The sequence below is a fragment of the Coregonus lavaretus genome (assembly GCF_964263955.1).
Source record: "Coregonus lavaretus genome assembly, chromosome: 11".
NCBI classification, from domain to species: domain Eukaryota; kingdom Metazoa; phylum Chordata; class Actinopteri; order Salmoniformes; family Salmonidae; genus Coregonus; species Coregonus lavaretus.
The window spans coordinates 50,444,969-50,471,892 of NC_139998.1; the positions used below are offsets into that span (position 1 = coordinate 50,444,969).

Consider the following 26,924-nt stretch of genomic DNA (forward strand, 5'->3'; position numbering starts at 1 on the left):
AGGAGAGGGAGGAGAGGAGGAGCGGAGGAGAGGGAGGAGAGGAGGAGAGGGGGGGATGGAGGAGAGGGAGGAGAGGAGGAGAGGGAGGAGAGGGGTAGGGGAGGAGAGGGGGAGAGGGAGGAGATGGAGGAGAGGAAAGAGAGGAGGAGAGGGAGGAGAGGAGGAGAGGGGGAGAGGGAGGAGATGGAGGAGAGGAAAGAGAGGAGGAGAGGGAGGAGAGGAGGAGAGGGAGGAGAGGGAGAGAGGGAGGAGAGGAGGAGAGGGGGAGAGGGAGGAGAGGGAGGAGAGGGAGGAGAGGAGGGGAGGGAGGAGAGGAGGAGAGGGAGGAGAGGGAGGAGGGGGGGGGAGGAGAGGAGGAGAGGGGTAGGGGAGGAGAGGGGGAGAGGGAGGAGATGGAGGAGAGGAAAGAGAGGAGAGAGAAGAGGTGAGTCAGAGGATGGAACTGCAGTGTTGTCACTAAATGTATCTAGCAGTGGCGGTTCTAGACACATTTTACTAGGGGGGCCAAGGAGGGGCCAGTGTTTAATCAGGGGGGCACACATAAAAAAACTGGCAACACATGATATTCAAAGATTATAAACTTTATTTTACTTTAAAATCATATGACATTTATTATAACACGTATTTTGTACAAGAGTGCAGATGCAAGAGAGATAGTGCCATAAAAATGAAAAAAAAAATAAAGTACAGGGTACAAATACAGGGTTCATATTCAATGTGAACAAAACTCCAGGATACAACAAAGGGTACAACAATGTGCCATTTCCTATTTATGGAAGCCCCACTACTGTGGACAGTTGATTCCACATTTTGTTTTAAGAAAGAAAACTTTCTGAGTGATTTATAAACAAAACACACTACCCTGTATCCATTTAGGTAAAATAAACCAAATCAGAAAAGAAATTCAATTCAAAGAGGCTTTACTAGCATGACCATATTGACATACAGTATTGCTAAAGCACATAAACAGGGAAACGTGTTACACATTAACATCCAGTAGTCCAATAGGATGCAGACAATAAACATTAAGTTAACATTCGTTTAAAAGCAACAATCATGTCAACACAATGTAGCAATATGAACAACACTGATGGATATCAGCAACAACATGAAAACAAGAATATTACAGGTGTCTGTGTGTGTGTGTGTGTGTGTCTGTGTCTTTGTGTACTTCACTGTCAGTTGATGAGCAGGTGTACAAAAAAAGGCTTTACAACATATATGGGCAAGTCCATTTAGGACAGCACATTTCCACCATAGTTCACATTAGGAAAAAATGACAGCATGAATGCTCACTAAACAAACATATACTACATATACCTTTTTATACACATATTTTTTCAGTAATTTTTTAAGAGTGAAAGGGAAGTAAGCAATCGCTCATCATAGGATCATACATATTTCAGTTACAATATTAGTTACAATATTAGTGTTAGTTAGATCATCATGTCAAAGCTGGACCTGCAAAGTCTGAACGACACAAGTGTGCAATGATTGGAGTGATTTTGTTTCTTTTTTTTCTTGCTTTGCTTGTTTTCAAAAGGAAAAATCATAGTTGGTAAAAAATAAAATAAACTTTCGTTGAAAGGTATCACACTGTATAATTTACAAATATCTAAAGAGGTTTAGTGGATGCCATAAAACATCTGTGGAGCTTGAAGATTTGTAGTACATAGATGTTTGGCAGAGATAATTCAAAAGAATAAAATCATAAACTCTATCTATCTATCGAGAGAGAGAGAGAGAGAGAGAGAGAGAGAGAGAGAGAGAGAGAGAGAAGTGTTTCCTTAGAGCAGTACATGCAGCAATCACTTAATGGAGTGATGTCATAATGGGCCACAAAACTTTGGGGATGTGGATGGAAAGTTACAGGCAGGAGAGGGGAACCAACAGAAGCAGGTCTTGAGACATGAGCTTGCCCCTTTTTGAAAACCTCTTGAGAGAGGATTGGTGGGATATATATACATACATACAAACATACATTCACTCTAGTAGTGTGTGGAACTACTGGTACTGTGAGGAAAAAAAGATAGATGATGTAAAATGAAAAATAAAACAAGCTTCAGCTTCTTAAGACACGGTGGGTTCATCTAAGTAGACACATGTAACTTCATGTGGACACCAGACTGTCTTTGTCTACACATCTAACTTCATATGGACCCCAGACCATCTCTGTTTACACATGTAACTTCATATGGACACCAGACTCTTTGTCTACACATGTAACTTCATATGGGCACCAGACTGTCTCTGTCTACACATGTAACTTCATATGGACACCAGACTGTCTTTGTTTACACATTTTAATTTCATATGGGCACCAGACTGTCTCTGTCTACACATGTAACTTCATATGGACACCAGACTGTCTTTGTTTACACATTTAACTTCATATGGGCACCAGACTGTCTCTGTCTACACATGTAACTTCATATGGACACCAGACTCTTTGTCTACACATCTAACTTCATATGGACACCAGACTGTCTCTGTCTACACATGTAACTTCATATGGACACCAGACTCTTTGTCTACACATGTAACTTCATATGGGAACCAGACTGTCTCTGTCTACACATGTAACTTCATATGGACACCAGACTGTCTCTGTCTACACATGTAACTTCATATGGACACCAGACTCTTTGTCTACACACGTAACTTCATGTGGACACCAGACTAACTCCATTCATTTTACCGGTGGTATTGAGAACAGATAAACCCACCGTGTCTTAAGAAGCTCAAGCTTGTTGTTTTATTGTTCATTATATCTCTTTTTCCTCACAGCGGCACTCATACGCTACTAGCGTATATATCATATAGATACACTACAGCAACAGGATACGGCGGTTGTGCTGTCTGGCAAAACGGTCCACAAATACATCAAGATCCAGAGCCTTGGCCCACATATCCCTGTAAGCAACAGCACTTCCCCAACTGTTTTAATGTATGCCTGATTTTCTTGTACTTGTTTAGTGTGTTCTTTGTCAAGGAGATCTGTTAGTGTTGCGTCAGTTCTAACAGCTCTTTGATAATCCCTCCATGCGATCATTGCACACTTGTGTCGTTCAGACTTTGCATGTAGTGAAAACCCTGCATTTCTCATAGTTGCGCCACTAGTTACCCGTGTAGAACGTTGCCGTGTAGAGCGTTGCATTAGTTCCGCTTTTGGCGCTCGCGTGTAAAATAGTTATAAATTCATAATTTTTTATTTGGTCAGCACGGGGGGGCCACAGGGGTGGCCAGGGACATTTCCAGGGAGGCACGGGCCTCCCCCGGCCTCCGTGTAAAACCGCCACTGGTATCTAGTCTACCGTGTGTGTGTGTGTGTGTGTGTGTGTGTGTGTGTGTGTGTGTGTGTGTGTGTGTGTGTGTGTGTGTGTGTGTGTGTGTGTGTGTGTGTGTGTTTGTGTCTGTGTGTGTGTGTGTGTGTGTGTCTGTGTGTGCATGCGTGCGTGCTTGTTTGTGTGATACTCTGCAGCTGTAATCAGATTGTCAATGGTGAGAAAGCAAGAGGGAGGGATATTCTCAGAAAAGAAGGCACTGTGGCAGTGGAGGAGAATGACAGACACAAACAGACAGAACAAGGAGAAAATAACACAATGGGCGGAGCGTCGATTCATTCTAAATTCAGATTAAGTAGATCTAAGATCAAACACTAAATTACTAACTGTGTTACTGTATTTACTTGTATGCTAACTTTATCGGCACTGTTTAAACTACTGTTATAAATTAGTACTACTAAAATACTGAAAGCAACGCCACCAACATCTACAGCTAGGTTCTGTGTGCCCCAGTTCTAAAATGCCCCCCTGAATTTGCTACAGTTATTAATTATTGGTTGCAACCGAAAGAATGGGAATTCGGCACCTCCAATGTAAATCACTCATTACTGCCACACACAGGTGGGAGGTCTACAACAGCTCAAACCTTGGAGATGCAGAATAGGCATGTTTTTGTTTGCTTGTAAATTTGTATTTAGACCTTTTTTGGTAGTACATACCGGCCGTAACGGGAGTAAATGAAGATAGTTGCTCATCGAAACTCCATATTTGGTGAGTAACAAACATATTTTGACATTATAAAGCTTGCAGAGCTGTCTATTGGAAGTTTGAATCGGAGCTTCCTGGGTGTTATACTCATCGTCTAAATCTCTAATGCACAGATAGTGGGGCAGGAACTGTGTATCTTGTTTGTCATCACAGTAGTAATACACTTGTGTGGTAGGTAGGAGGTATAGAGGAATAACCTCGCCCATTATTCATCATCATTAAAGGAAAACTCCACCCAAAAACTATATTTTGGTATTTGTTTCATTAGTCCATTGTTGACATAGTCCCAAAATGTTTTGCTTGTTAGCAATCAAGTTTTCAAGATATGTAACTTTCAAAAAACAGAAAACATACCCGTATGATGCATATTGCACGATATGACGCAAAACGCAGCATCATATGATGCAAAATGAAAACTTGATTGCTGACAAGCAAAACATTTTGGAACTATGTCAACAATGTACTAATGAAACAAATACCAATTTTCCATGAATGTGTGGCCTTTCTCAGCCTCCAGGATCAGACGTAAAGAAGCTAGAGCTCACACCATCACCACTACCACTACCAACACCACCACCCAGCTCACACCATCACCACTACCACTACCAACACCACCACCCAGCTCACACCATCACCACTACCACTACCAACACCACCACCCAGCTCACGGATCCACTACCACTACCAACACCACCACCCAGCTCACACCATCACCACTACCACTACCAACACCACCACCCAGCTCACGGATCCACAATCACCACCCAGCGCACAGATCCACCACCACCCAGCTCACAAATCCACAACCACCACCACCCAGCTCACAGATCCACAACCACCACCACCACCACCCAGCTCACAGATCCACTACCACCCAGCTCACAGATCCACCACCACCCAGCTCACAGATCCACTACCACCCAGCTCACAGATCCACCACCACCCAGCTCACAGATCCACCACCACCCAGCTCACAGATCCACCACCACCCAGCTCACAGATCCACCACCACCCAGCTCACAGATCCACCACCACCCAGCTCACAGATCCACCACCACCCAGCTCACAGATCCACCACCACCCAGCTCACAGATCCACTACCACCCAGCTCACAGATCCACCACCACCCAGCTCACAGATCCACCACCACCCAGCTCAGTGGAATGAAAGAAGGTTTTAGGAGTCATAAATACTGTAGAACTCTGTCCTCAGGTTGATAGAGATCTCTCATGCAGCTGGGGCTTTATTGGGGTGAGTTGTGGGGAGCTGTACACCACACGCGTGTGTATGTGTGTGATCAAGAAGCCCTGCAGCATAAGCCGATTCCAACTGTCTCTGGGATGGTCTGGAAATTTATACCAGACTCAAAGGCTCTGAGTCCAGAGAGTGATTGAAGCCAGGCTCAAAGTCTCTGAGTCCAGATAATGATTGATACCAGGCTCAAAGGCTCTGAGTCCAGATAGTAATTTTCTGGAGCTAATGGAAGCTACAGTACAGAGCTAAAGTTGATGAGCAGACTCCGAGATAAGGCAGTTCGCGATTGATCAAGTACAGTATACATCAAGCAGCTATACTGCCAGCTGTCAATAGGATGGTAGGGGACGACAAATGGGAAGATTTTTCAATTCATAATGAGTACAGATGTAGGATCTTAATATGATCACCCTGTTGCAGGAGAACTTTCCTTCAAATGTAAAACCTGTAGTGTATTTGAGATATAAAAAAGGCTTCTGAAGTTTGTAATTTCCACTTTGAAATTTCAGACTTGATTTTCCCTTATGAAAAATGTATCAACCCCTACACAAATGTACATGAAATATAATCCACATAATAATTCACATTTCCTATTGCTGCAGGATTATTTTCCTGCTGTAGCAAACTGGCTCAAGTGAGGATCCTACATGTGTATCAAACACAATATCATGAGATGGGGAGAATAGGAACTACAACTAGATGTGCTGTCTTTTCTTGGATTTGGACCAAATAGGACACAAAGTAAAGGCTTCTTTCTGTCCTGTTTAGTCCAAGTTACTAAATTCCTTCATCATCACATTCTGGCTGGGAGTGGACTTTAAATTGCTGCTGATTCTCTGGAAAAGTTTGGGAAGCTGGACTTAGTTGTGCTGGACATGAACAGTACAATAGCTGCCGAAACTCTCTGAAGCTTGTAACCATTCAACTGTGAACAGAACAGCTCCAGACACAGCTCCTGATTTTATCCTGTTCTCAACTCCTGTCCTTTGTAGCCTCTCCTTGTCCGGCGCCACCTGAGAGACGCAGTGTCCTTTCACGGTGCTGTGGCTCACTGCTCCCATATCACTCCCACCCTGAGGGAGCCAGGAAGGCATTCTGATACACTATACAGTATATACAAAGGTATGTGGACACGCCTTCAAATGAGTGGATTCGGCTATTTCAGCCACACCTGTTGCTGAGAGGTTAATAAAATTGAGCACACGGCCATGCAATCTCCATAGACAAACACTGGCAGGAGAATGGCAGCTATACTGCCAGCTGTCAATAGGATGGCAGGGGACGACAAATGGGAAGATTTTTCAATACATAATGAGTACAGATGTAGGATCTTAATATGATCACCCTGTTGCAGGAGAACTTTCCTTCAAATGTAAAACCTGTAGTGTATTTGAGATATAAAAAAGGCTTCTGAAGTTTGTAATTTCCACTTTGAAATTTCAGACTTGATTTTCCCTTATGAAAAATTTATCAACCCCTACAAAAATGTACATGAAATATAATCCACATAATAATTCACATTTCCTATTGCTGCAGGATTATTTTCCTGCTGTAGCAAACTGGCTCAAGTGAGGATCCTACATGTGTATCAAACACAATATCATGAGATGGGGAGAATGGGAACTATAACTAGATGTGCTGTCTTTTCTTGGATTTGGACCAAATAGGACACAAAGTAAAGGCTTCTTTATGTCCTGTTTAGTCCAAGTTACTAAATTCCTTCATCATCACATTCTGGCTGGGAGTGGACTTTAAATTGCTGCTGATTCTCTGGAAAAGTTTGGGAAGCTGGACTTAGTTGTGCTGGACATGAACAGTACAATAGCTGCCGAAACTCTCTGAAGCTTGTAACCATTCAACTGTGAACAGAACAGCTCCAGACACAGCTCCTGATTTTATCCTGTTCTCAACTCCTGTCCTTTGTAGCCTCTCCTTGTCCGGCGCCACCAGAGAGACGCAGTGTCCTTTCACGGTGCTGTGGCTCACTGCTCCCATATCACTCCCACCCTGAGGGAGCCAGGAAGGCAGGCAGAGGAGCTCTGTCTTTTCTGCATTCAGATACACTATACATTATATACAAAGGTATGTGGACACGCCTTCAAATGAGTGGATTCGGCTATTTCAGCCACACCTGTTGCTGAGAGGTTAATAAAATTGAGCACACGGCCATGCAATCTCCATAGACAAACATTGGCAGGAGAATGGCAGCTATACTGCCAGCTGTCAATAGGATGGCAGGGGACGACAAATGGGAAGATTTTTCAATACATAATGAGTACAGATGTAGGATCTTAATATGATCACCCTGTTGCAGGAGAACTTTCCTTCAAATGTAAAACCTGTAGTGTATTTGAGATATAAAAAAGGCTTCTGAAGTTTGTAATTTCCACTTTGAAATTTCAGACTTGATTTTCCCTTATGAAAAATTTATCAACCCCTACAAAAATGTACATGAAATATAATCCACATAATAATTCACATTTCCTATTGCTGCAGGATTATTTTCCTGCTGTAGCAAACTGGCTCAAGTGAGGATCCTACATGTGTATCAAACACAATATCATGAGATGGGGAGAATAGGAACTACAACTAGATGTGCTGTCTTTTCTTGGATTTGGACCAAATAGGACACAAAGTAAAGGCTTCTTTCTGTCCTGTTTAGTCCAAGTTACTAAATTCCTTCATCATCACATTCTGGCTGGGAGTGGACTTTAAATTGCTGCTGATTCTCTGGAAAAGTTTGGGAAGCTGGACTTGACATGACATTTACATTACATTTACGTCATTTAGCAGACGCTCTTATCCAGAGCGACTTACAAATTAGTGCATTCACCTTATGATAGCCAGTGGGACAACCACTTTACAAATTTTTTTAAAATTATTATCAAATGTTTTAATTTTTTGAGTATATTTTAAAATTTCATTTGTTTTATAGATCTTTTTTTTATTTCTTTTTTTTTTATATGTGTTTTTTTTACACATTATTATTATAAATTGTTTTAATTATTATTATAATAATTTTTTTATAGCCTATCAGCCTTTTTATACTTTTATACTATCCCAGGTATTCCTTAAAGAGGTAGGGTTTCAAGTGTCTCCGGAAGGTGGTCAGTGACTCCGCTGTCCTGGCGTTGTGAGGGAGCTTGTTCCACCATTGGGGTGCCAGAGCAGCGAACAGTTTTGACTGGGCTGAGCGGGAACTGTGCTTCCGCAGAGGTAGGGGGACCAGCAGGCCAGAGGTGGAAGAACGCAATGCCCTCGATTGGGTGTAGGGACTGATCAGAGCCTGAAGGTAAGGAGGTGCTGTTCCCCTCACAGCTCCGTAGGCAAGCACCATGGTCTTGTAGCAGATGCAAGCTTCAACTGGAAGCCAGTGGAGTGAGCGGAGGAGCGGGGTGACGTGAGAGAACTTGGGAAGGTTGAACACCAGACGGGCTGCAGCGTTCTGGATGAGTTGTAGGGGTTTAATGGCACAGGCAGGGAGCCCAGCCAACAGCGAGTTGCAGTAATCCAGACGGGAGATGACAAGTGCCTGGATTAGGACCTGTGCCGCTTCCTGTGTAAGGTAGGGTCGTACTCTCCGAATGTTGTAGAGCATGAACCTACAGGATCGGGTCACCGCTTTGATGTTAGCGGAGAACGACAGGGTGTTGTCCAGGGTCATGCCAAGGTTCTTTGCACTCTGGGAGGAGGACACAACGGAGTTGTCAACCGTGATGGCGAGATCATGGAGCGGGCAGTCCTTCCCCGGGAGGAAGAGCAGCTCCGTCTTGCCGAGGTTCAGCTTGAGGTGGTGAACCGACATCCACACTGATATGTCTGCCAGACATGCAGAGATGCGATTCGCCACCTGGTTATCAGAAGGGGGAAAGGAGCAGATTAATTGTGTGTCGTCTGCATAGCAATGATAGGAGAGACCATGTGAGGATATGACAGAGCCAAGTGACTTGGTGTATAGAGAGAATAGGAGAGGGCCTAGAACTGAGCCCTGGGGGACACCAGTGGTGAGAGCACGTGGTGCGGAGACAGATTCTCGCCACGCCACCTGGTAGGAGCGACCTATCAGGTAGGACGCAATCCAAGAGTGAGCCGCGCCGGAGATGCCCAACTCGGAGAGGGTGGAGAGGAGGATCTGATGGTTCACAGTATCAAAGGCAGCAGATAGGTGTAGAAGGATGAGAGCAGAGGAGAGAGAGTTAGCTTTAGCAGTGCGGAGAGCCTCCGTGACACAGAGAAGAGCAGTCTCAGTTGAATGACCAGTCTTGAAACCTGACTGGTTTGGATCAAGAAGGTCATTCTGAGAGAGATAGCAGGAGAGTTGGCTATAGTAGGCACGCTCAAGAGTTTTGGAGAGAAAAGAAAGAAGGGATACTGGTCTGTAGTTGTTGACATAGTTGTGCTGGACATGAACAGTACAATAGCAGCCGAAACTCTCTGAAGCTTGTAACCATTCAACTGTGAACAGAACAGCTCCAGACACAGCTCCTGATTTTATCCTGTTCTCAACTCCTGTCCTTTGTAGCCTCTCCTTGTCCGGCGCCACCTGAGAGACGCAGTGTCCTTTCACGGTGCTGTGGCTCACTGCTCCCATATCACTCCCACCCTGAGGGAGCCAGGAAGGCATTCTGATACACTATACATTATATACAAAGGTATGTGGACACGCCTTCAAATGAGTGGATTCGGCTATTTCAGCCACACCTGTTGCTGAGAGGTTAATAAAATTGAGCACACGGCCATGCAATCTCCATAGACAAACATTGGCAGGAGAATGGCAGCTATACTGCCAGCTGTCAATAGGATGGCAGGGGACGACAAATGGGAAGATTTTTCAATACATAATGAGTACAGATGTAGGATCTTAATATGATCACCCTGTTGCAGGAGAACTTTCCTTCAAATGTAAAACCTGTAGTGTATTTGAGATATAAAAAAGGCTTCTGAAGTTTGTAATTTCCACTTTGAAATTTCAGACTTGATTTTCCCTTATGAAAAATGTATCAACCCCTACAAAAATGTACATGAAATATAATCCACATAATAATTCACATTTCCTATTGCTGCAGGATTATTTTCCTGCTGTAGCAAACTGGCTCAAGTGAGGATCCTACATGTGTATCAAACACAATATCATGAGATGGGGAGAATGGGAACTATAACTAGATGTGCTGTCTTTTCTTGGATTTGGACCAAATAGGACACAAAGTAAAGGCTTCTTTCTGTCCTGTTTAGTCGAAGTTACTAAATTCCTTCATCATCACATTCTGGCTGGGAGTGGACTTTAAATTGCTGCTGATTCTCTGGAAAAGTTTGGGAAGCTGGACTTGACATGACATTTACATTACATTTACGTCATTTAGCAGACGCTCTTATCCAGAGCGACTTACAAATTAGTGCATTCACCTTATGATAGCCAGTGGGACAACCACTTTACAATTTTTTTTAAAATTATTATCAAATGTTTTAATTTTTTGAGTATATTTTAAAATTTTATTTGTTTTATATATCTTTTTTTTATTTCTTTTTTTTTTATGTGTTTTTTTTACACATTATTATTATAAATTGTTTTAATTATTATTATAATAATTTTTTTATAGCCTATCAGCCTTTTTATACTTTTATACTATCCCAGGTATTCCTTAAAGAGGTAGGGTTTCAAGTGTCTCCGGAAGGTGGTCAGTGACTCCGCTGTCCTGGCGTTGTGAGGGAGCTTGTTCCACCATTGGGGTGCCAGAGCAGCGAACAGTTTTGACTGGGCTGAGCGGGAACTGTGCTTCCGCAGAGGTAGGGGGACCAGCAGGCCAGAGGTGGAAGAACGCAATGCCCTCGATTGGGTGTAGGGACTGATCAGAGCCTGAAGGTAAGGAGGTGCTGTTCCCCTCACAGCTCCGTAGGCAAGCACCATGGTCTTGTAGCAGATGCAAGCTTCAACTGGAAGCCAGTGGAGTGAGCGGAGGAGCGGGGTGACGTGAGAGAACTTGGGAAGGTTGAACACCAGACGGGCTGCAGCGTTCTGGATGAGTTGTAGGGGTTTAATGGCACAGGCAGGGAGCCCAGCCAACAGCGAGTTGCAGTAATCCAGACGGGAGATGACAAGTGCCTGGATTAGGACCTGTGCCGCTTCCTGTGTAAGGTAGGGTCGTACTCTCCGAATGTTGTAGAGCATGAACCTACAGGATCGGGTCACCGCTTTGATGTTAGCGGAGAACGACAGGGTGTTGTCCAGGGTCACGCCAAGGTTCTTTGCACTCTGGGAGGAGGACACAACGGAGTTGTCAACCGTGATGGCGAGATCATGGAGCGGGCAGTCCTTCCCCGGGAGGAAGAGCAGCTCCGTCTTGCCGAGGTTCAGCTTGAGGTGGTGAACCGACATCCACACTGATATGTCTGCCAGACATGCAGAGATGCGATTCGCCACCTGGTTATCAGAAGGGGGAAAGGAGCAGATTAATTGTGTGTCGTCTGCATAGCAATGATAGGAGAGACCATGTGAGGATATGACAGAGCCAAGTGACTTGGTGTATAGAGAGAATAGGAGAGGGCCTAGAACTGAGCCCTGGGGGACACCAGTGGTGAGAGCACGTGGTGCGGAGACAGATTTTCGCCACGCCACCTGGTAGGAGCGACCTATCAGGTAGGACGCAATCCAAGAGTGAGCCGCGCCGGAGATGCCCAACTCGGAGAGGGTGGAGAGGAGGATCTGATGGTTCACAGTATCAAAGGCAGCAGATAGGTGTAGAAGGATGAGAGCAGAGGAGAGAGAGTTAGCTTTAGCAGTGCGGAGAGCCTCCGTGACACAGAGAAGAGCAGTCTCAGTTGAATGACCAGTCTTGAAACCTGACTGGTTTGGATCAAGAAGGTCATTCTGAGAGAGATAGCAGGAGAGTTGGCTATAGTAGGCACGCTCAAGAGTTTTGGAGAGAAAAGAAAGAAGGGATACTGGTCTGTAGTTGTTGACATAGTTGTGCTGGACATGAACAGTACAATAGCAGCCGAAACTCTCTGAAGCTTGTAACCATTCAACTGTGAACAGAACAACTCCAGACACAGCTCCTGATTTTATCCTGTTCTCAACTCCTGTCCTTTGTAGCCTCTCCTTGTCCGGCGCCACCTGAGAGACGCAGTGTCCTTTCACGGTGCTGTGGCTCACTGCTCCCATATCACTCCCACCCTGAGGGAGCCAGGAAGGCATTCTGATACACTATACAGTATATACAAAGGTATGTGGACATGCCTTCAAATGAGTGGATTCGGCTATTTCAGCCACACCTGTTGCTGAGAGGTTAATACAATTGAGCACACGGCCATGCAATCTCCATAGACAAACATTGGCAGTAGAATGGCCTTACTGAAGAGCTCAGTGACTTTCAACGTGGCACTGTCATAGGATGCCAGCTTTCCAACAAGTCAGTTTGTCAAATTACTGCCCTGCTAGAGCTGCCCCAGTCAACTGTAAGTGCTGTTATTGTGAAGTGGAAACATCTAGGAGAAACAACCGCTCAAAGTGGTAGGAAGTGGCCGCGAAGTGGTAGGCCACACAAGCACACAGAACGGGACCGCCGAGTTCTGAAGTGCGTATCGCGAAACAATTGTGCGTCCTCAGTTGCAACACTCACTACCGAGTTCCAAACTGCCTCTGGAAGCAACGTCAGCACAATAACTGTTCGTCTGGAGCTTCATCAAATGGGTTTCCATGGCCGAGCAGACACACACAAGCCTAAGATTACCATGCGCAATGCCAAGCGTCGGCTGGAATGGTGTAAAGCTTGCCGCCATTGGACTCTGGAGCAATGGAAACGCATTCTCTGGAGTGACGAATCATGCTTCACCATCCGGCAGTCCGACGGACAAATCTGGGTTTGGTGCTACCTGCCCCAATGCATAGTGCCAACTGTAAAGTTTGGTGGAGGAGGAATAATGGTCTGGGGCTGTTTTTCATGGTTTGGGCTAGACCGCTTAGTTCCAGTGAAGGGAAATATTAACGCTACACCACACAATGACATTCTAGACGATTCTTGGGGAAGGCCCTTTCCTGTTTCAGCATGACAATGCCCCCGTGCACAAAGCGAGGTCCATACAGAAATGGTTTGTTGAGATCGGTGTCGAAGAACTTGACTGGCCTGCACAGAGCCCTGATCTCAAACCCATCGAACACCTTTGGGATGAATTGGAACGCCAGGCCTAATCACCAAACATCAGTGCCCGACCTCAATAATGCTCTTGTGGCTGAATGGAAGCAAGTCCACGCAGCAATGTTCCAACATCTAGTGGAAAACCTTCCCAGAGTGGAGGCTGTTATAGCAGCAAAGTGGGGACCTAACTCCATATTAACGCCCATGATTTTGGAATGAGATGTTCGACGAGCAGGTGTCCACATACTTTTAGTCATGTAGTGTAAGTTAGTCCCTCGCTACAGAACCATCTACTGTGCATCTTCATTCATTCAGGAACAACAACAATAAAAATCCAAAGGCACCAACACACGCCCATGCGGCACCCCATTTTGTCTGACTGGAGAACTTGTGCTGAGGTTGAGGAATGGGGTTTGGTAGGGTTTGTCTGTCTGCTGTGTGTGTGTGTGTGTGTGTGTGTGTGTGTGTGTGTGTGTGTGTGTGTGTGTGTGTGTGTGTGTGTGTGTGTGTGTGTGTGTGTGTGTGTGTGCATGTGTGTCTGTGTGTGTCTGTGTTTGTGTCTGTCTGCTGGTGTGTGCGTGTGTGTGTGTTTGTTTGGTCAAAGGGCAGACGCCATCTTAATCAGACAGCGTTTTGAAAGGCACTATCAATGCCTTGATTTGATATTTTGGAACGATAACCAGCTTGATTGTTACACAGGCTGAAGTTATGGGAGCAATGCCTCTCTCCTACAGGGGATGGTTACCAAAACACATCATGAGCCTTTTGATCCACTTTAAGGTCAACACTGTGTTCTCCGCCATAGCTCTGTGAGTCTGAGAAATGAAAAGTAGGCTATTATACGAATAAAGCTACTGTATATGATATGAAGTCATAGGTTAGCTCTTGTATGAGACTACTTGGGAAGCTTTGGAAGCTTTATGCACAGGAAGCTTCTCCTTTAAAAAAAAGTCTCATTAAATATTTTATGGCAGGCACACGCATAAATTATGAATTTGGAGAAAGAGTATTAAAATACAGAGCGAATTTAAAGATGGGGCTTCCCTGTCGAGACCTATACTGCCAAGCTCAAAGAGACTACTGCAGCAATATAGGAGACAACATTGTCTAGACTACACTCAAGTACTTATCATAAAGAAAGAAAACAATATATTTAGTTATGTCATGCATCTGTTTCCCAATTCAAATAACAACTACTAAAATTAAGTAAGTCACATCTGAAATGAAGAAAAAGTGCATAGCTGAAATGTATTCTGATGGTCAAAACAGTGCACAGTACAGATGTAGGATCTTAATTTGACCAGTTTTGTCGCAGGAGTAAATAATCCTGCAGCAGGAGGTTTTGATTATTTAAAAAAAGTGATCATTCTAACGGGCAATTCGTTTTGATAGGCTACAATAGGCTATAGTTTAGGTGTACACTTGTATGTCGTAGTGGAGATCAATATCTATCTTGTGTTATTAAGCTATATAAAACAATGGTTGTTGATGTGTATGGCTGCATTTCAAATACATTTTTGTACATTTGAATGTCACAGTAGTAGGATCTACAGTAATAGGACATTTATTCTGTCTTGTGCTTTAGCGTTTAAGCGAGAGAAAGAGAACTGCAGGTTTTCAGTGACTTTATGTAAATCACAAGGCTCATTTGAATTTCCTGCAGTGCAGAAGAATTCTCAGCGACAACATATTAACCTAATTAAGATACTCCACCTGTACATTAAAAATGAATATAGTTGAAGAAATGATGCATAGTACATTGGACAGATACACCTAAAGTACCCTATGATCTTAATACAGCGAAGTACACCGACTGCCACTAAACTGGCCATAAGCCAAACCCTGTATAATATACAACCTGTTATAATTGCATTGCTTTCAAGACAAATTAATGAAATTAATCTAACTACCAATCATCCTAATTGACTGCTTTGGAAACGGAACTCAAACACACTGCAAACGGTTACCATTATCAAAGACCTATACCCAGTCAGTCTGGCTCAAGGGTAATCCCCAGATCTTTAGCAATAAGCCATTACAAGTGTAGCCTACCTGGGATATTCATATTCATGTGAGCTGACCTGCCAGCATTACCTGAACGACAACTGAATACATATCAGGAGGACCAGCATGTATTATAAATGTACAACATCACTAGAGCAATCAATGTGCCTCTCAGGTGCCTGATGCCCAACATATCGGCTAAGGCCACTGATTACAATTATACTCAAAAGACACGGAATCGATTAGCCCTCATCTTAGTTTGTTTTAAATGTATGTAGTTCAGTCCTTGAGTCGTTCTTGTCTATTGATGTTCTGTATTATGCCATGTTCATGTTTTGTGTGGACCCCAGGAAGAGTAGCTGCTGCTATTGCAACAGCTAATGGGGATCCTAATAAAATACCAAAATACCAATACCAAACGATTGAACCTTAAACAGACTGTATGAAGATGTGTGTGGCAACGAAGGGCATTAGGTAATTGAAAAGTCTAGTGATCGTGTTGTAAACAGTGCTTTGGATGATAGGATTGATTGAATACCTAACATTTTGAAATATCTAGGCTACAAAGACTTTGGAATAAATGATACATGCAACAACCTCTGTCTGTTGACAGCATTGGTTGTCCATACATTTTTTCAATATCATGACACATTTCTACAGAAAACCACATTACTATAGTCAGTAGGGCTGGGCAGTATACCTTATTTTACTATATACCGGTATTGATGCAGGAACCAGTTTGGGTTTTTACTTTACCTTCTATAACGCTATTTCAATGTTTTTTTGTTAAATGTGATGTGTTTTATGGTTTAGTCAGTTTGTTACGTGAGACGTCTTTCTCCCTCTCCTCATGCTGCATGCTGCTTCCCACACCAAGCCCCGCCCCCCTGTCACTCAAGGAGAGAGCACTATCTTGCCGTTCATTCTGCCGTCTGCATGGTCAGATGCAAAAAGATGTTGGTGACAACAATGCTGCTTTCTACAAGCGTTCTATAGTGACACTATTAGTTTGTGTATCTTACTGTCTGCAAACTACTAGTTAGTCTGCTAGTTTGTCTTTTCTTAGCAAGTTCTGTCTAAAATAAATGGTGTTAGCCGTTAACGCTAATCGCTAGTTAGCTGGCTAGCTAGCTTGCTAAATGTACAGTCGTAGTCAAAAGTTTTGAGAATGACACAAGTATTGGTCTTCACAAAGTTTACTGCTTCAGTGTTTTTAGATATTTTTGTCAGATGTTACTATGGTATACTGAAGTATAATTACAAGCATTCCATAAGTGTCAAAGGCTTTTATTGACAATTACATTACGTTTATGCAAAGAGTCAATATTTGCAGTGTTGACCCTTCTTTTTCAAGACCTCTGCATTCCGCCCTGGCATGCTGTCAATTAACATCTGGGCCACATCCTGACTGATGGCAGCCCATTCTTGCATAATCAATGCTTGGAGTTTGGCAGAATTTGTGGGTTTATATGTGTCCACCCGCCTCTTGAGGATTGACCACAAGTTCTCAATGGGATTAAGGCCTGGAGAGTTTCCTGGCCATGGACCCAAAATGTCGATGTTTTGTTCCCCGAGCCACTTAGTTATCACTTTTGCCTTATGGCAAGGTGCTCCATCATGCTGGAAAAGGCATTGATGGTCACCAAACTGTTCTTGGATGGTTGGGAGAAGTTGCTCTCAGAGGATGTGTTGGTACCATTCTTTATTCATGGCTGTGTTCTTAGGCAAAATTGTGACTGAGTCCACTCCCTTGGCTGAGAAGCAACCCCACACATGAATGGTCTCAGGATGCTTTACTGTTTGTCTTCTCCGGACAAGCTTTTTTCCAGATGCCCCAAACAATCGGAAAGGGGATTCATCAGAGAAAATGACTTTACCCCAGTCCTCAGCAGTCCAATCCCTGTACCTTTTGCAGAATATCAGTCTGTCCCTGATGTTTTTCCTGGAGAGAAGTGGCTTCCTCGCTGCCCTTCTTGACACCAGGCCATCCTTCAAAAGTCTTCGCCTCACTGTGCCTGCAGATGCACTCACACCTGCCTGCTGCCATTACTGAGCAAGCTCTGCACTGGTGGTGCCCCGATCCCACAGCTGAATCAACTTTAGGAGAGGGTCCTGGCGCTTGCTGGACTTTCTTGGGCGCCCTGAAGCCTTCTTCACAACAATTGAACCTCTCTCCTTGAAGTTCTTGATGATCCGATAAATGGTTGATTTAGGTGCAATCTTACTAGCAGCAATATCCTTGCCTGTGAAGCCCTTTTTGTGCAAAGCAATGATGACGGCACGTGTTTCCTTGCAGGTAACCATGGTTAACAGAGGAAGAACAATGATTTCAAGCACCACCCTCCTTTTAAAGCTTCCAGTCTGTTATTCTAACTCAATCAGCATGACAGAGTGATCTCCAGCCTTGTCCTCGTCAACACTCTCACCTGTGTTAACGAGAGAATCACTGACATGATGTCAGCTGGTCCTTTTGTGGCAGGGCTGAAATGCAGTGGAAATGTTTTTTTGGGATTAAGTTCATTTTCATGGCAAAGAGGGACTTTGCAATTATTTGCAATTCATCTGATCACTCTTCATAACATTCTGGAGTATATGCAAATTGCCATCATAAAAGCTGAGGCAGCAGACTTTGTGAAATTTAATATTTGTGTCATTCTCAAAACTTTTGACCACGACTGTACTAATTAGGGTTCCCTGGAAACACTGACCAACACTTTAGCTCCTACCCTGTCAAAAATTCCCCCCTGGTTTATTCATTCGTTGTCATGTCAAACAATGTATTTAAAGTGCTGCCCACTATATTCCAACTATAGAATTAGATGAATCATTCTATGTCCATGATTCCAACAGTTCACCAGTTAACTAGACCTGGATGTTTTGCCCATATCATACTTCTCTGTGCGGCACAGTGTGGAAATTATAACAAAAGTGCAGGAAATGTGGAAATGTATGGAAATGCTCAAAGTTATTTTTGTTCGAAAGTTGGATTGAACAATATAAAACATTTAGAATGGAGAAAGTCCTATTGAAATCACTTATAATTTGTGTTTCCACCCTAGGGTCATGAACTACTCATAAATAATATTTATATGTTTTATTATTCAAAAACATAAAATACTGTCAAATACCATAATAACGTATTTTTTTTGGGGGGGGGGGGGGGAATATAGTGATATGATATTTTGGCCATATCGCCCAGCCCTAATAGTCAGTGTAGCCTACTGCTTACCTGTTGATCGATGAGTCCAGTGTAGCCCTCTAGGGTTGATGATGGGGCTCTTGGTGGTTTAGGCTGCGCTTTCCCGGGATTCTCCGAGTCAAACTCTGATGTGTCGGTGAAGTTGTTGTTGTACACAACCATAAGAATGGTACCCATGGTAATAACGATAATGCAGATAACCCCATGGCACTATAATATGGAGGGAATTGGTCAAATAGGCTATATCATGAGGTATTCGACCGGTTTGTAATAAAAAAAATGCAGTATGCTATTAGTTCGTTTAATTTCAGTTTATGTGACAAAACAAGCAGTGAAGAGAGTCATTGTATTATCTAAACAGCTGTGAAATATATTTTCAATAACCAAAAATATTGTATTTTCAGCTGTTTGAAGCTGGTAAGCCTATACAAAACCGAAAGTAAAAGACTAAACTTAGGAACAAGATGCATATAAATAGTGCACAATAGAACAGCTCTACCGCTTCTTAGACTTGCTTTCAAAGAGAATGACAGATCTATAACTCATATTTCTATGTGCATTTTGTCGGGTCCCCAAAAAGCTACATATTGCAGCTTTAGTGCCTTATTTATAGCATTTCAATTCTACAATATAATGACAAATTATAACTTTTAAACTCTGTTAACAGCTTAGAATGTTTTTTGTGAGATGACAAATAATAGCATATCTCTTCTTTCTGTGATTACATTTCATTTTTCTCATCTCTCATCCACTAGGCCTACTCAAAACAACAGATGCGCTCTGTGATTTAAAAACAATGACAGCTGTGAGCTCTGGTACTCTTTCAATTATAATCTTTAAAACCATCATCCAACCCATTGTTATAGAGAGACTAAAATATTTAAACAGGAGAGTAGACTAGACTAGCAGCATGATACTGTAGCAGTAGACTAGATGTCTATTTTCCCCATAACTTCCCTCTTTCCAAAAGAGTTTTAAAAAACATACCACTCGTGTCTTCATTTTGTGGATGTCCTCCGTAAATTGTCCACTTTACATCACGGTTTAGAAGCCCGAGCATACACGTTGGGGAAATCGTTGCAGCCCGTCCACGATTGCGCCAAAAAATACCTGACGTTCTACCAGTGACAACGAGCGCATCCCTCAATGTAGCAGATTAGCGCTCGCGCTGATACATCAATAGTCTTCGGTCTCGCAGAATCCAGAGCGCCCAAGTAGGTAACTCCGCATGGTCATAATGGACGTCGTGTTCAACGATGGCACAATTTCGTATAGTTCAAAATATTGATTGGGGACCTCTTTACATTTACATTTTAGTCATTTAGCAGACGCTCTTATCCAGAGCGACTTACAGTTACTGAGGAATGTGATTGTTTCTCTTGAGTGTGTTTGAAATATTGCATATTTGTATTATGTTGTATTTGTAAATTGTGTATGCAGTGCTGCTTCATAAAATAGACATTGGTCTCAATGGGACTCCCTGCTAAAATAAACATAAAATAAAAATGTCAGTATTAACAAAGAGTTTATAGGCTATTAATACAGTTAATACAGTTAATTAAGAGGTTTTAATATAGGATTAATAATGACATTGAATAGGTGTAGTGAATGTAATAGGCTATGCAAATATGTATAATAATGTTTATTTAATTCCTTTTTATTTTATATAGTTATTTTAACCAGATTGTGGAATAATATTTCATAATAGGTACACTATACTTTACACTAGCTATTGTTATTCTTATTTAATAATGTAAACATAAGGCAGTGGGAGAGCACCAAGGGCAGGACTTGAACCAGCAACTCTGTGGTACCACTTGTGTGTGCACTACCACCTGTGCCATAAAGTTATTGACCTCTTGGCTGTGAGTAGCCACAACAAGAGTACACAGTACCAATCACACACCAAGTGTTGCCATGCAACAGACATTGGGAGTCCCAATGTGAGTAGATAAATAATAAAATAATAATGATAATACATTTAATTTGTATAGCATTAAACAATCTTACCATCTCCTCATCTAAACGTGGTAACCAGAGCTCCCCATGGGAGAGCAGATTTGCTGGAAGCTGAGTTCTAGTCTGAAGCTGCTCACCTAAGTTTGAATATACAGTGTGATGCAGCTTGAGGGAGGTTGCACTGGCAAACAAAGTCATTTTAAATATCAATAGAAAACAATGCAAGTAGCCTAAGTTAAAGTAATACAAGTGTGTGGAATAATTCAAATTGTCGTTTTGTCTCTTTTCACTCTGGCCTATAGATGTACATTTTAATAATATCATTGCCCTAATTAGTGTAATCGGCATGGGGTTAGGGTAATTAGTAGTAATCAAAGTGTTATATTCACATGCACGCATTCATCATTTTATTTCATATCTTTTGATATGTCTAAGGACATTTGGTCTGGAAGGGATATGGCTCCAGTGTGTTGTACGCATAGCTAATTCAAACGAGTTTAACACTGCATTAATTCCACTGTGACTAATGATGAAAGGGCGTATGAGGGCACTTGAAAATTACCCGAAAATAACATCAGAAATAGGACCTGAGAGAGACTGGTAGAGGTTAATAGAGAAGATGTAACTGCAGGAAGTGAAAAATACTGTTCATTCTTCCTGTGAAATAGTTGTGGTCCTGGATAACCGATAGCAAGCCACATGGACAATGTCACATCAGAAAACAATTCAAAAGTACAATTATTTGAATAGCGAGAATTTTCAACTCTTTAAAACTGGTAGGGACCCACTGGGCACAGACATCAATTCAACGTCTATTCCACGTTGGTTCAACACAATTTAATTGAAATGATGTGGAAACAGCGTTCATTCAACCAGTGTGGGGACATATAGTGCCTTGCAAAAGTATTCATACTCCTTGGATTTGTTTACATTTTATTGTGTTACAAAGTGGGATTAAAATGGATTTAATTTGAATTTGTTGTCAACAATTTACACAAAATACTCTGTAATGTCAAAGTGGAAGACATTTTTAATTTATAATAAACACTTGATAACTACAATATAGTCATTGCATATGTATTCAGCCCCTTTGCTCAGGAAGTCTAAATTAGTTCAGTGATAAAATTTGGCTTGACAAATCACATAATAAATTATATTGACTCACTCTGTGTGAAATAATAGCGGTTGACATGATTTTTGAATGACTAACCCTTCCTCTGTCCCCCATACATACAACATCTGCAAGATCCATCAGTCAAGTATTGAAATTTAAGCACAATGTCACGGATTCTGCAGAGGCTGCCTCTCCTCCTTGCTCGGGCAGGCTTCGGCGTTCGTCGTCACCGGAATACTAGCTGCTGCCGATCTATGTTCTATGTTTCTATGTTGCACCTGTTGTCTATTGTTACACACCTGTTGCCCATTATGTGATTACTCCTTCCCTATTTAAACCAGTGGCTCCCAATGTGTTTTGTGCGTGTTTGCTTTTCTATTCGTGTGTCGTTGGTGAGCGGGTTTGTTCCTCCCTGTGTGGAGGTGTTTTGTATGGTTTTCTTTACTTCTACAGTAAAGTACCTTTCATACGAGTTTCTATGACCTGCGCCTGACTTCGATCCACCGCATTACACTGACACTCATGACATAAACACGCACCAATAAATGGAGTCAGCAGGTACATTCAGTCCGTCCGGATCGTTGGAGGAACGTATCCAACGGCAGGCGAGCAGAATCCAGGCTCTCGGCACCGCTATGGAGAGGGTGATGAATACTATGGACCGATGGGAGAGAGGTGGCCTTCCTACACCTTCTCCAACCACTCAACCACCCATACCACAGTCCACCCCTTCGCCACCTGGGCCCAGTGGGATTCGGCTCTCGCTCCCGAGGGCATATGACGGTACACCAGCCGGGTGTCAGGGTTTCCTTCTCCAGGTAGAGCTCTACCTGGCAACCATTCACCCGGCGCCCTCGGGATACGAGAGCGTGTCCGCCCTCATCTCCTGTCTGTCGGGGAAGGCGCTCAAGTGGGCCAACGCCGAGTGGGAAGGAATTGACGCTACATCGGTCCGCTACGAGGATTTCACCCGCCGCTTCCGGGCGGTATTCGATCATCCACCGGAGGGGAGAGCGGTGGGCGAGCGTCTGTTCCACCTACGACAGGATTTCGCGCTGGAGTTCAGGACTCTGGCAGCCAGCGCAGGATGGAATGAGAGGGCCCTGATCAACCACTATCGTTGCAGCCTAAGGGAGGACGTTCAGCGGGAACTGGCCTGCAGGGATACCAATCTCAACCTGGACCAACTGGTGGAGATGTCCATGTCAGGATGGATAACCTGTTGGAGACCCGCGGACGTTCTGATCAGGGCCCATTCATTCCATCCCCCAGCACCTCCGACCCTACCCCCATGGAGCTCGGAGGTGCTGCACTTAGGGAGACCAGGAGAGGGGCCGTCCCCTGCACCAACTGTGGCCGCAGAGGACACACTGCGGGTCGGTGCTGGGGAGGGTCTCCAGGGAGTCGAGGCAGTAGGCAGAGCACTGGTCGACCATCTCAGGTGAGTAAGCACCCGACTCACCCAGAGCACCCTGTTAGTCAGCTGTGTATAGAGGTGGTTTTCCCAGAGTTTTCTCCTCATTCCCAGCATAAGGCGCTAGTAGATTCAGGCGCAGCTGGGAATTTTATTGATCGTCAATATTCACGTAGTTTAGGGATTCCCACTGTTTGTGTTGATATGCCCTTCCCTGTACACGCATTAGATAGTCGCCAGCTAGGGTCAGGCCTAATCAGGGAGGTTACCGCACCACTCTTAATGAGGACGCAGGGGGGTCATGAGGAGAGGATTAGTCTCTATCTGATTGATTCTCCTGCATATCCTGTGGTGTTGGGCCTTCACTAGTTAACCACTCATGACCCCACTATTTCCTGGCAACAGAGGGCTCTCAAGGGATGGTCCAGTCAGTGCTCAGGGAGGTGTGTAGGGGTTTCCTTAGGGGCTACTACGGTGGAGAGTCCAAACCAGGTCTCCACAATGCACATTCCTTCCGAGTATGCCGATTTGGCTCTCGCCTTCAGTAAAAAGAGGGCGACTAAATTACCACCCCATCGTCCGGGGGATTGTGCGATAAATCTCCAGGTAGGCGCAGTCACGTGTATCCTCTGTCACAGGCGGAGACGGCGGCCATGGAAACATATGTCTCCGAATCTCTGAGACAGGGATACATTCGGCCTTCCACTTCACCTGTTTCCTCAAGTTTCTTTTTCGTGAAGAAGAAGGATGGTGGGTTACGCCCGTGCATTGATTACCGTGGGCTTAATCAGATCACTGTCAAGTACAGCTATCCCTTACCTCTGATAGCTTGTATGACGTAGTCACTGCACGGGGCACGCTTCTTCACGAAATTGGATCTCAGGAGCGCGTACAACCTGGTGCGTATTCGGGAGGGAGATGAGTGGAAGACGGCATTCAGTACCACCTCAGGACACTATGAGTACCTCGTCATGCCATACGGGTTGATGAATGCTCCATCAGTCTTCCAAGCCTTTGTCGATGAGATTTTCAGGGAACTGCACGGACAGGGTGTAGTGGTATATATTGATGACATTCTCATATACTCCACTACACGGGCCGAGCATGTGTCCCTGGTGCGTAAAGTGCTTGGACGACTGTTGAAGCATGACCTGTATGCCAAGGCGGAGAAATGCCTGTTCTTTCAGGAGTCCATCTCCTTCCTAGGGTACCACATGTCCGCGTCTGGGGTGAGGATGGAGAGTGACCGCATTTCGGCCGTGCGTAATTGGCCGACTCCAACCACGGTGAAGGGGGTGCAGCAATTTTTGGGGTTTGCCAATTACTACCGGAGGTTTATCCGGGGCTTTGGTCAGGTAGCGGCTCCCATTTCCTCGTTGCTGAAGGTGGACCGGTGCGCCTGCGGTGGTCCGCTGAGGCGGACAGGGCGTTCAATCATCTGAAGAACCTGTTTACCTCGGCTCCAGTGCTGGTTCATCCGGATCCCTCCTTGGCTTTCACGGTTGAGGTGGACGCGTCGGAGGCTGGGATAGGTGCTGTACTTTCCCAGCGCTCGGGCACACCACCCAAGCTCCGCCCCTGTGCGTTCTTTTCGAAGAAGCTCCGTCTGGCGGAGCGCAACTATGATGTGGGGCACCGGGAGCTGTTGGCTGTGGTCCAAGCCCTGAAAGCGTTCCATCTTAGATTCGAGGCGTCGGGTGGGAGGCCTGCAGTATCTCGTGGAGTGGGAGGGGTACGAAACGGAGCTGGGTTCCCAGGAGGGATATCCTCGACCCCTCCTTGTTAAGGGATTTCCACCGTCGTCATTCGACTCGACCTGCTCCGCGTCCTCCTGGCCGTCCCCGAGGCCGGTGTCGACGCACGGCTGGAGCCACGCGTCGGGGGGTACTGTCACAGATTCTGCAGAGGCTGCCCCTCCTCCTTGCTCAGGCAGGCTTCGGCGTTTGTCGTCACCGGAATACTAGCTGCTGCCGATCTAACCACCCAGACACATCAAATATACAGTCATCCTTCTGAACTGAGCTGAAGGACAGGAATGAAACCGTTCAGGGATGTTATCATTGGGCCATTGGTGATTTAAAAACAATTACAGAGCAATGGCGGTGACCTCAGGATGGATCAACAACATTGTAGTGACTCCACAATAATGACTTGAATGACATGCATCTTGTATGCAACAAGGCACTAAAGTAATACTGCAAAAAAACACGGCAAAGAATACACTTTTTGGATTAAATGCAAAGACTTATGTTTGGGGCAAATCTTACACAACGCAACAAATCACTGAGTAACTGCCTTCATATTTTCAAGCATGGCGGTGGCTGCATCATGGTATGGGTATGCTTGACATTGGCAAATACTGGGGAGTTTTTCAGGATAAAAATAAACGGGATGGAACTAAGCACAGTCAAAATCCTAGAGGAAAACCTGCTTCAGTCTGCTTTCCAACAGACACTTGGGAGATTAATTAATCTTTCAGCAGGACAATAACCTACAACACAAGGCCAAATGTACACTGGAGTAGTTTACCAAGAAGACAGTGAATGTGCCTGAGTGACCAGGTTACAGTTTTGACTTAAATCTGCTTGAAAATGTATGGCAAAACTTGAAAATAGCCATGATCCCCAACATCTTGACAGAGCTTGATGAATTATAAAAAGAATAATGGACTAATACTGCACAATCCAGGTATGTAAAGCTCTTAGAGACTTACCCAAGAAGACTCACAGCTGTGATCGCTGCCAAAGGTGTTTCTAACATGCATTGACTCAGGGAGCTGAATACTTATGCTTCACTATATTTTACTTATAACATTTCTGTTCATCTTTAAAAAAATATATAAATGTTCTTCCACTTTGACATTATAGAGTATTTTGTGTAGAGTTTTGACAAAAAAATACAATGAAATTCATTTAAATCCCACTTTGTAACACAATAAAATGTGAAGAAATCCAAGGAGGGTTTTGCAAGGCACTGCATTCAGTTGGGTGGGTGGGATGAAATTATACCACACCAGTTTCTAGGTCCTACAAGGCCACATGAACATGCAGCACACAAGAAAATCAGCAGGGAGAGACCATGCTTTGGGCTTATTGATCTCAAATGGGTTCCATTCCCAGTTCTATTCCACTACACTTTCTGCCTCTGCATCTCCCTGATAGGGTCATGGGGCAAGAGCACTGTCAATGCTGTGAAGTAGAAGATAAATATACACACACACACTCTCTGACATACTTTACATTCACATGTTTGTGCAGCAAAACAACATCATTCTTCAAATTGACAGTGACAATATCATATTTGTCTTTACAACACACATCCCTAACAATATTCACGAAAGAGGGAATTCATGATTGCCAACGACTAGTCTCGGAAATCCCAGACCTATGCTGGAACATTGTTTACACAGCGCGAGGCAACCTATTTGCCTAGGGAGATTAACCAACGACAGGTCGATTCACTGCACTGTTGAGGGCAGTTTGAAAATGCATGGTGCTTGTAATGCCAGGGTAGTGGGTTCGATTCCCAGGACCATCAATACATTAAAAGAAATGTATGCTCTCATGACTGTAAGTTGCTTTGGATAGAAGTGTCTGCTAAATGACATATATTATATTACGATCTTAGGGGACGACAGTGACAGAAAGGAAGCAAATGCTGTCTGTGGAACACATTTTTTATTTTTACTAACTAGGCTCTCCTTTACAGTAAAACGACAGACGGCTGGCTCGCCCAAGCTGCGCTAGACACAATACAGAAGAGGAATAGCCAGCTCTGCTCACATCTGTTTGATATT

The 26,924-nt window shown here is 43.9% G+C and overlaps 1 protein-coding gene across 1 annotated transcript in view; it reads right to left on the minus strand.

The window, feature by feature from the left end:
* The window catches only part of LOC311137580 (alpha-N-acetylgalactosaminide alpha-2,6-sialyltransferase 5-like), a gene marked incomplete at its 5' end in the record, with an annotated part of 38,708 nt that extends 19,065 nt beyond the window's left edge, over positions 1 to 19,643 (minus strand). The window contains 2 exons of the mRNA XM_084172091.1: positions 18,672 to 18,851; positions 19,629 to 19,643. Coding sequence (XP_084028217.1) covers positions 18,672 to 18,851; positions 19,629 to 19,643 — 195 coding nt within the window. The remainder of the gene's footprint in view (positions 1 to 18,671; positions 18,852 to 19,628) is intronic.
* Between the last annotated feature and the right edge of the window lie 7,281 nt (positions 19,644 to 26,924).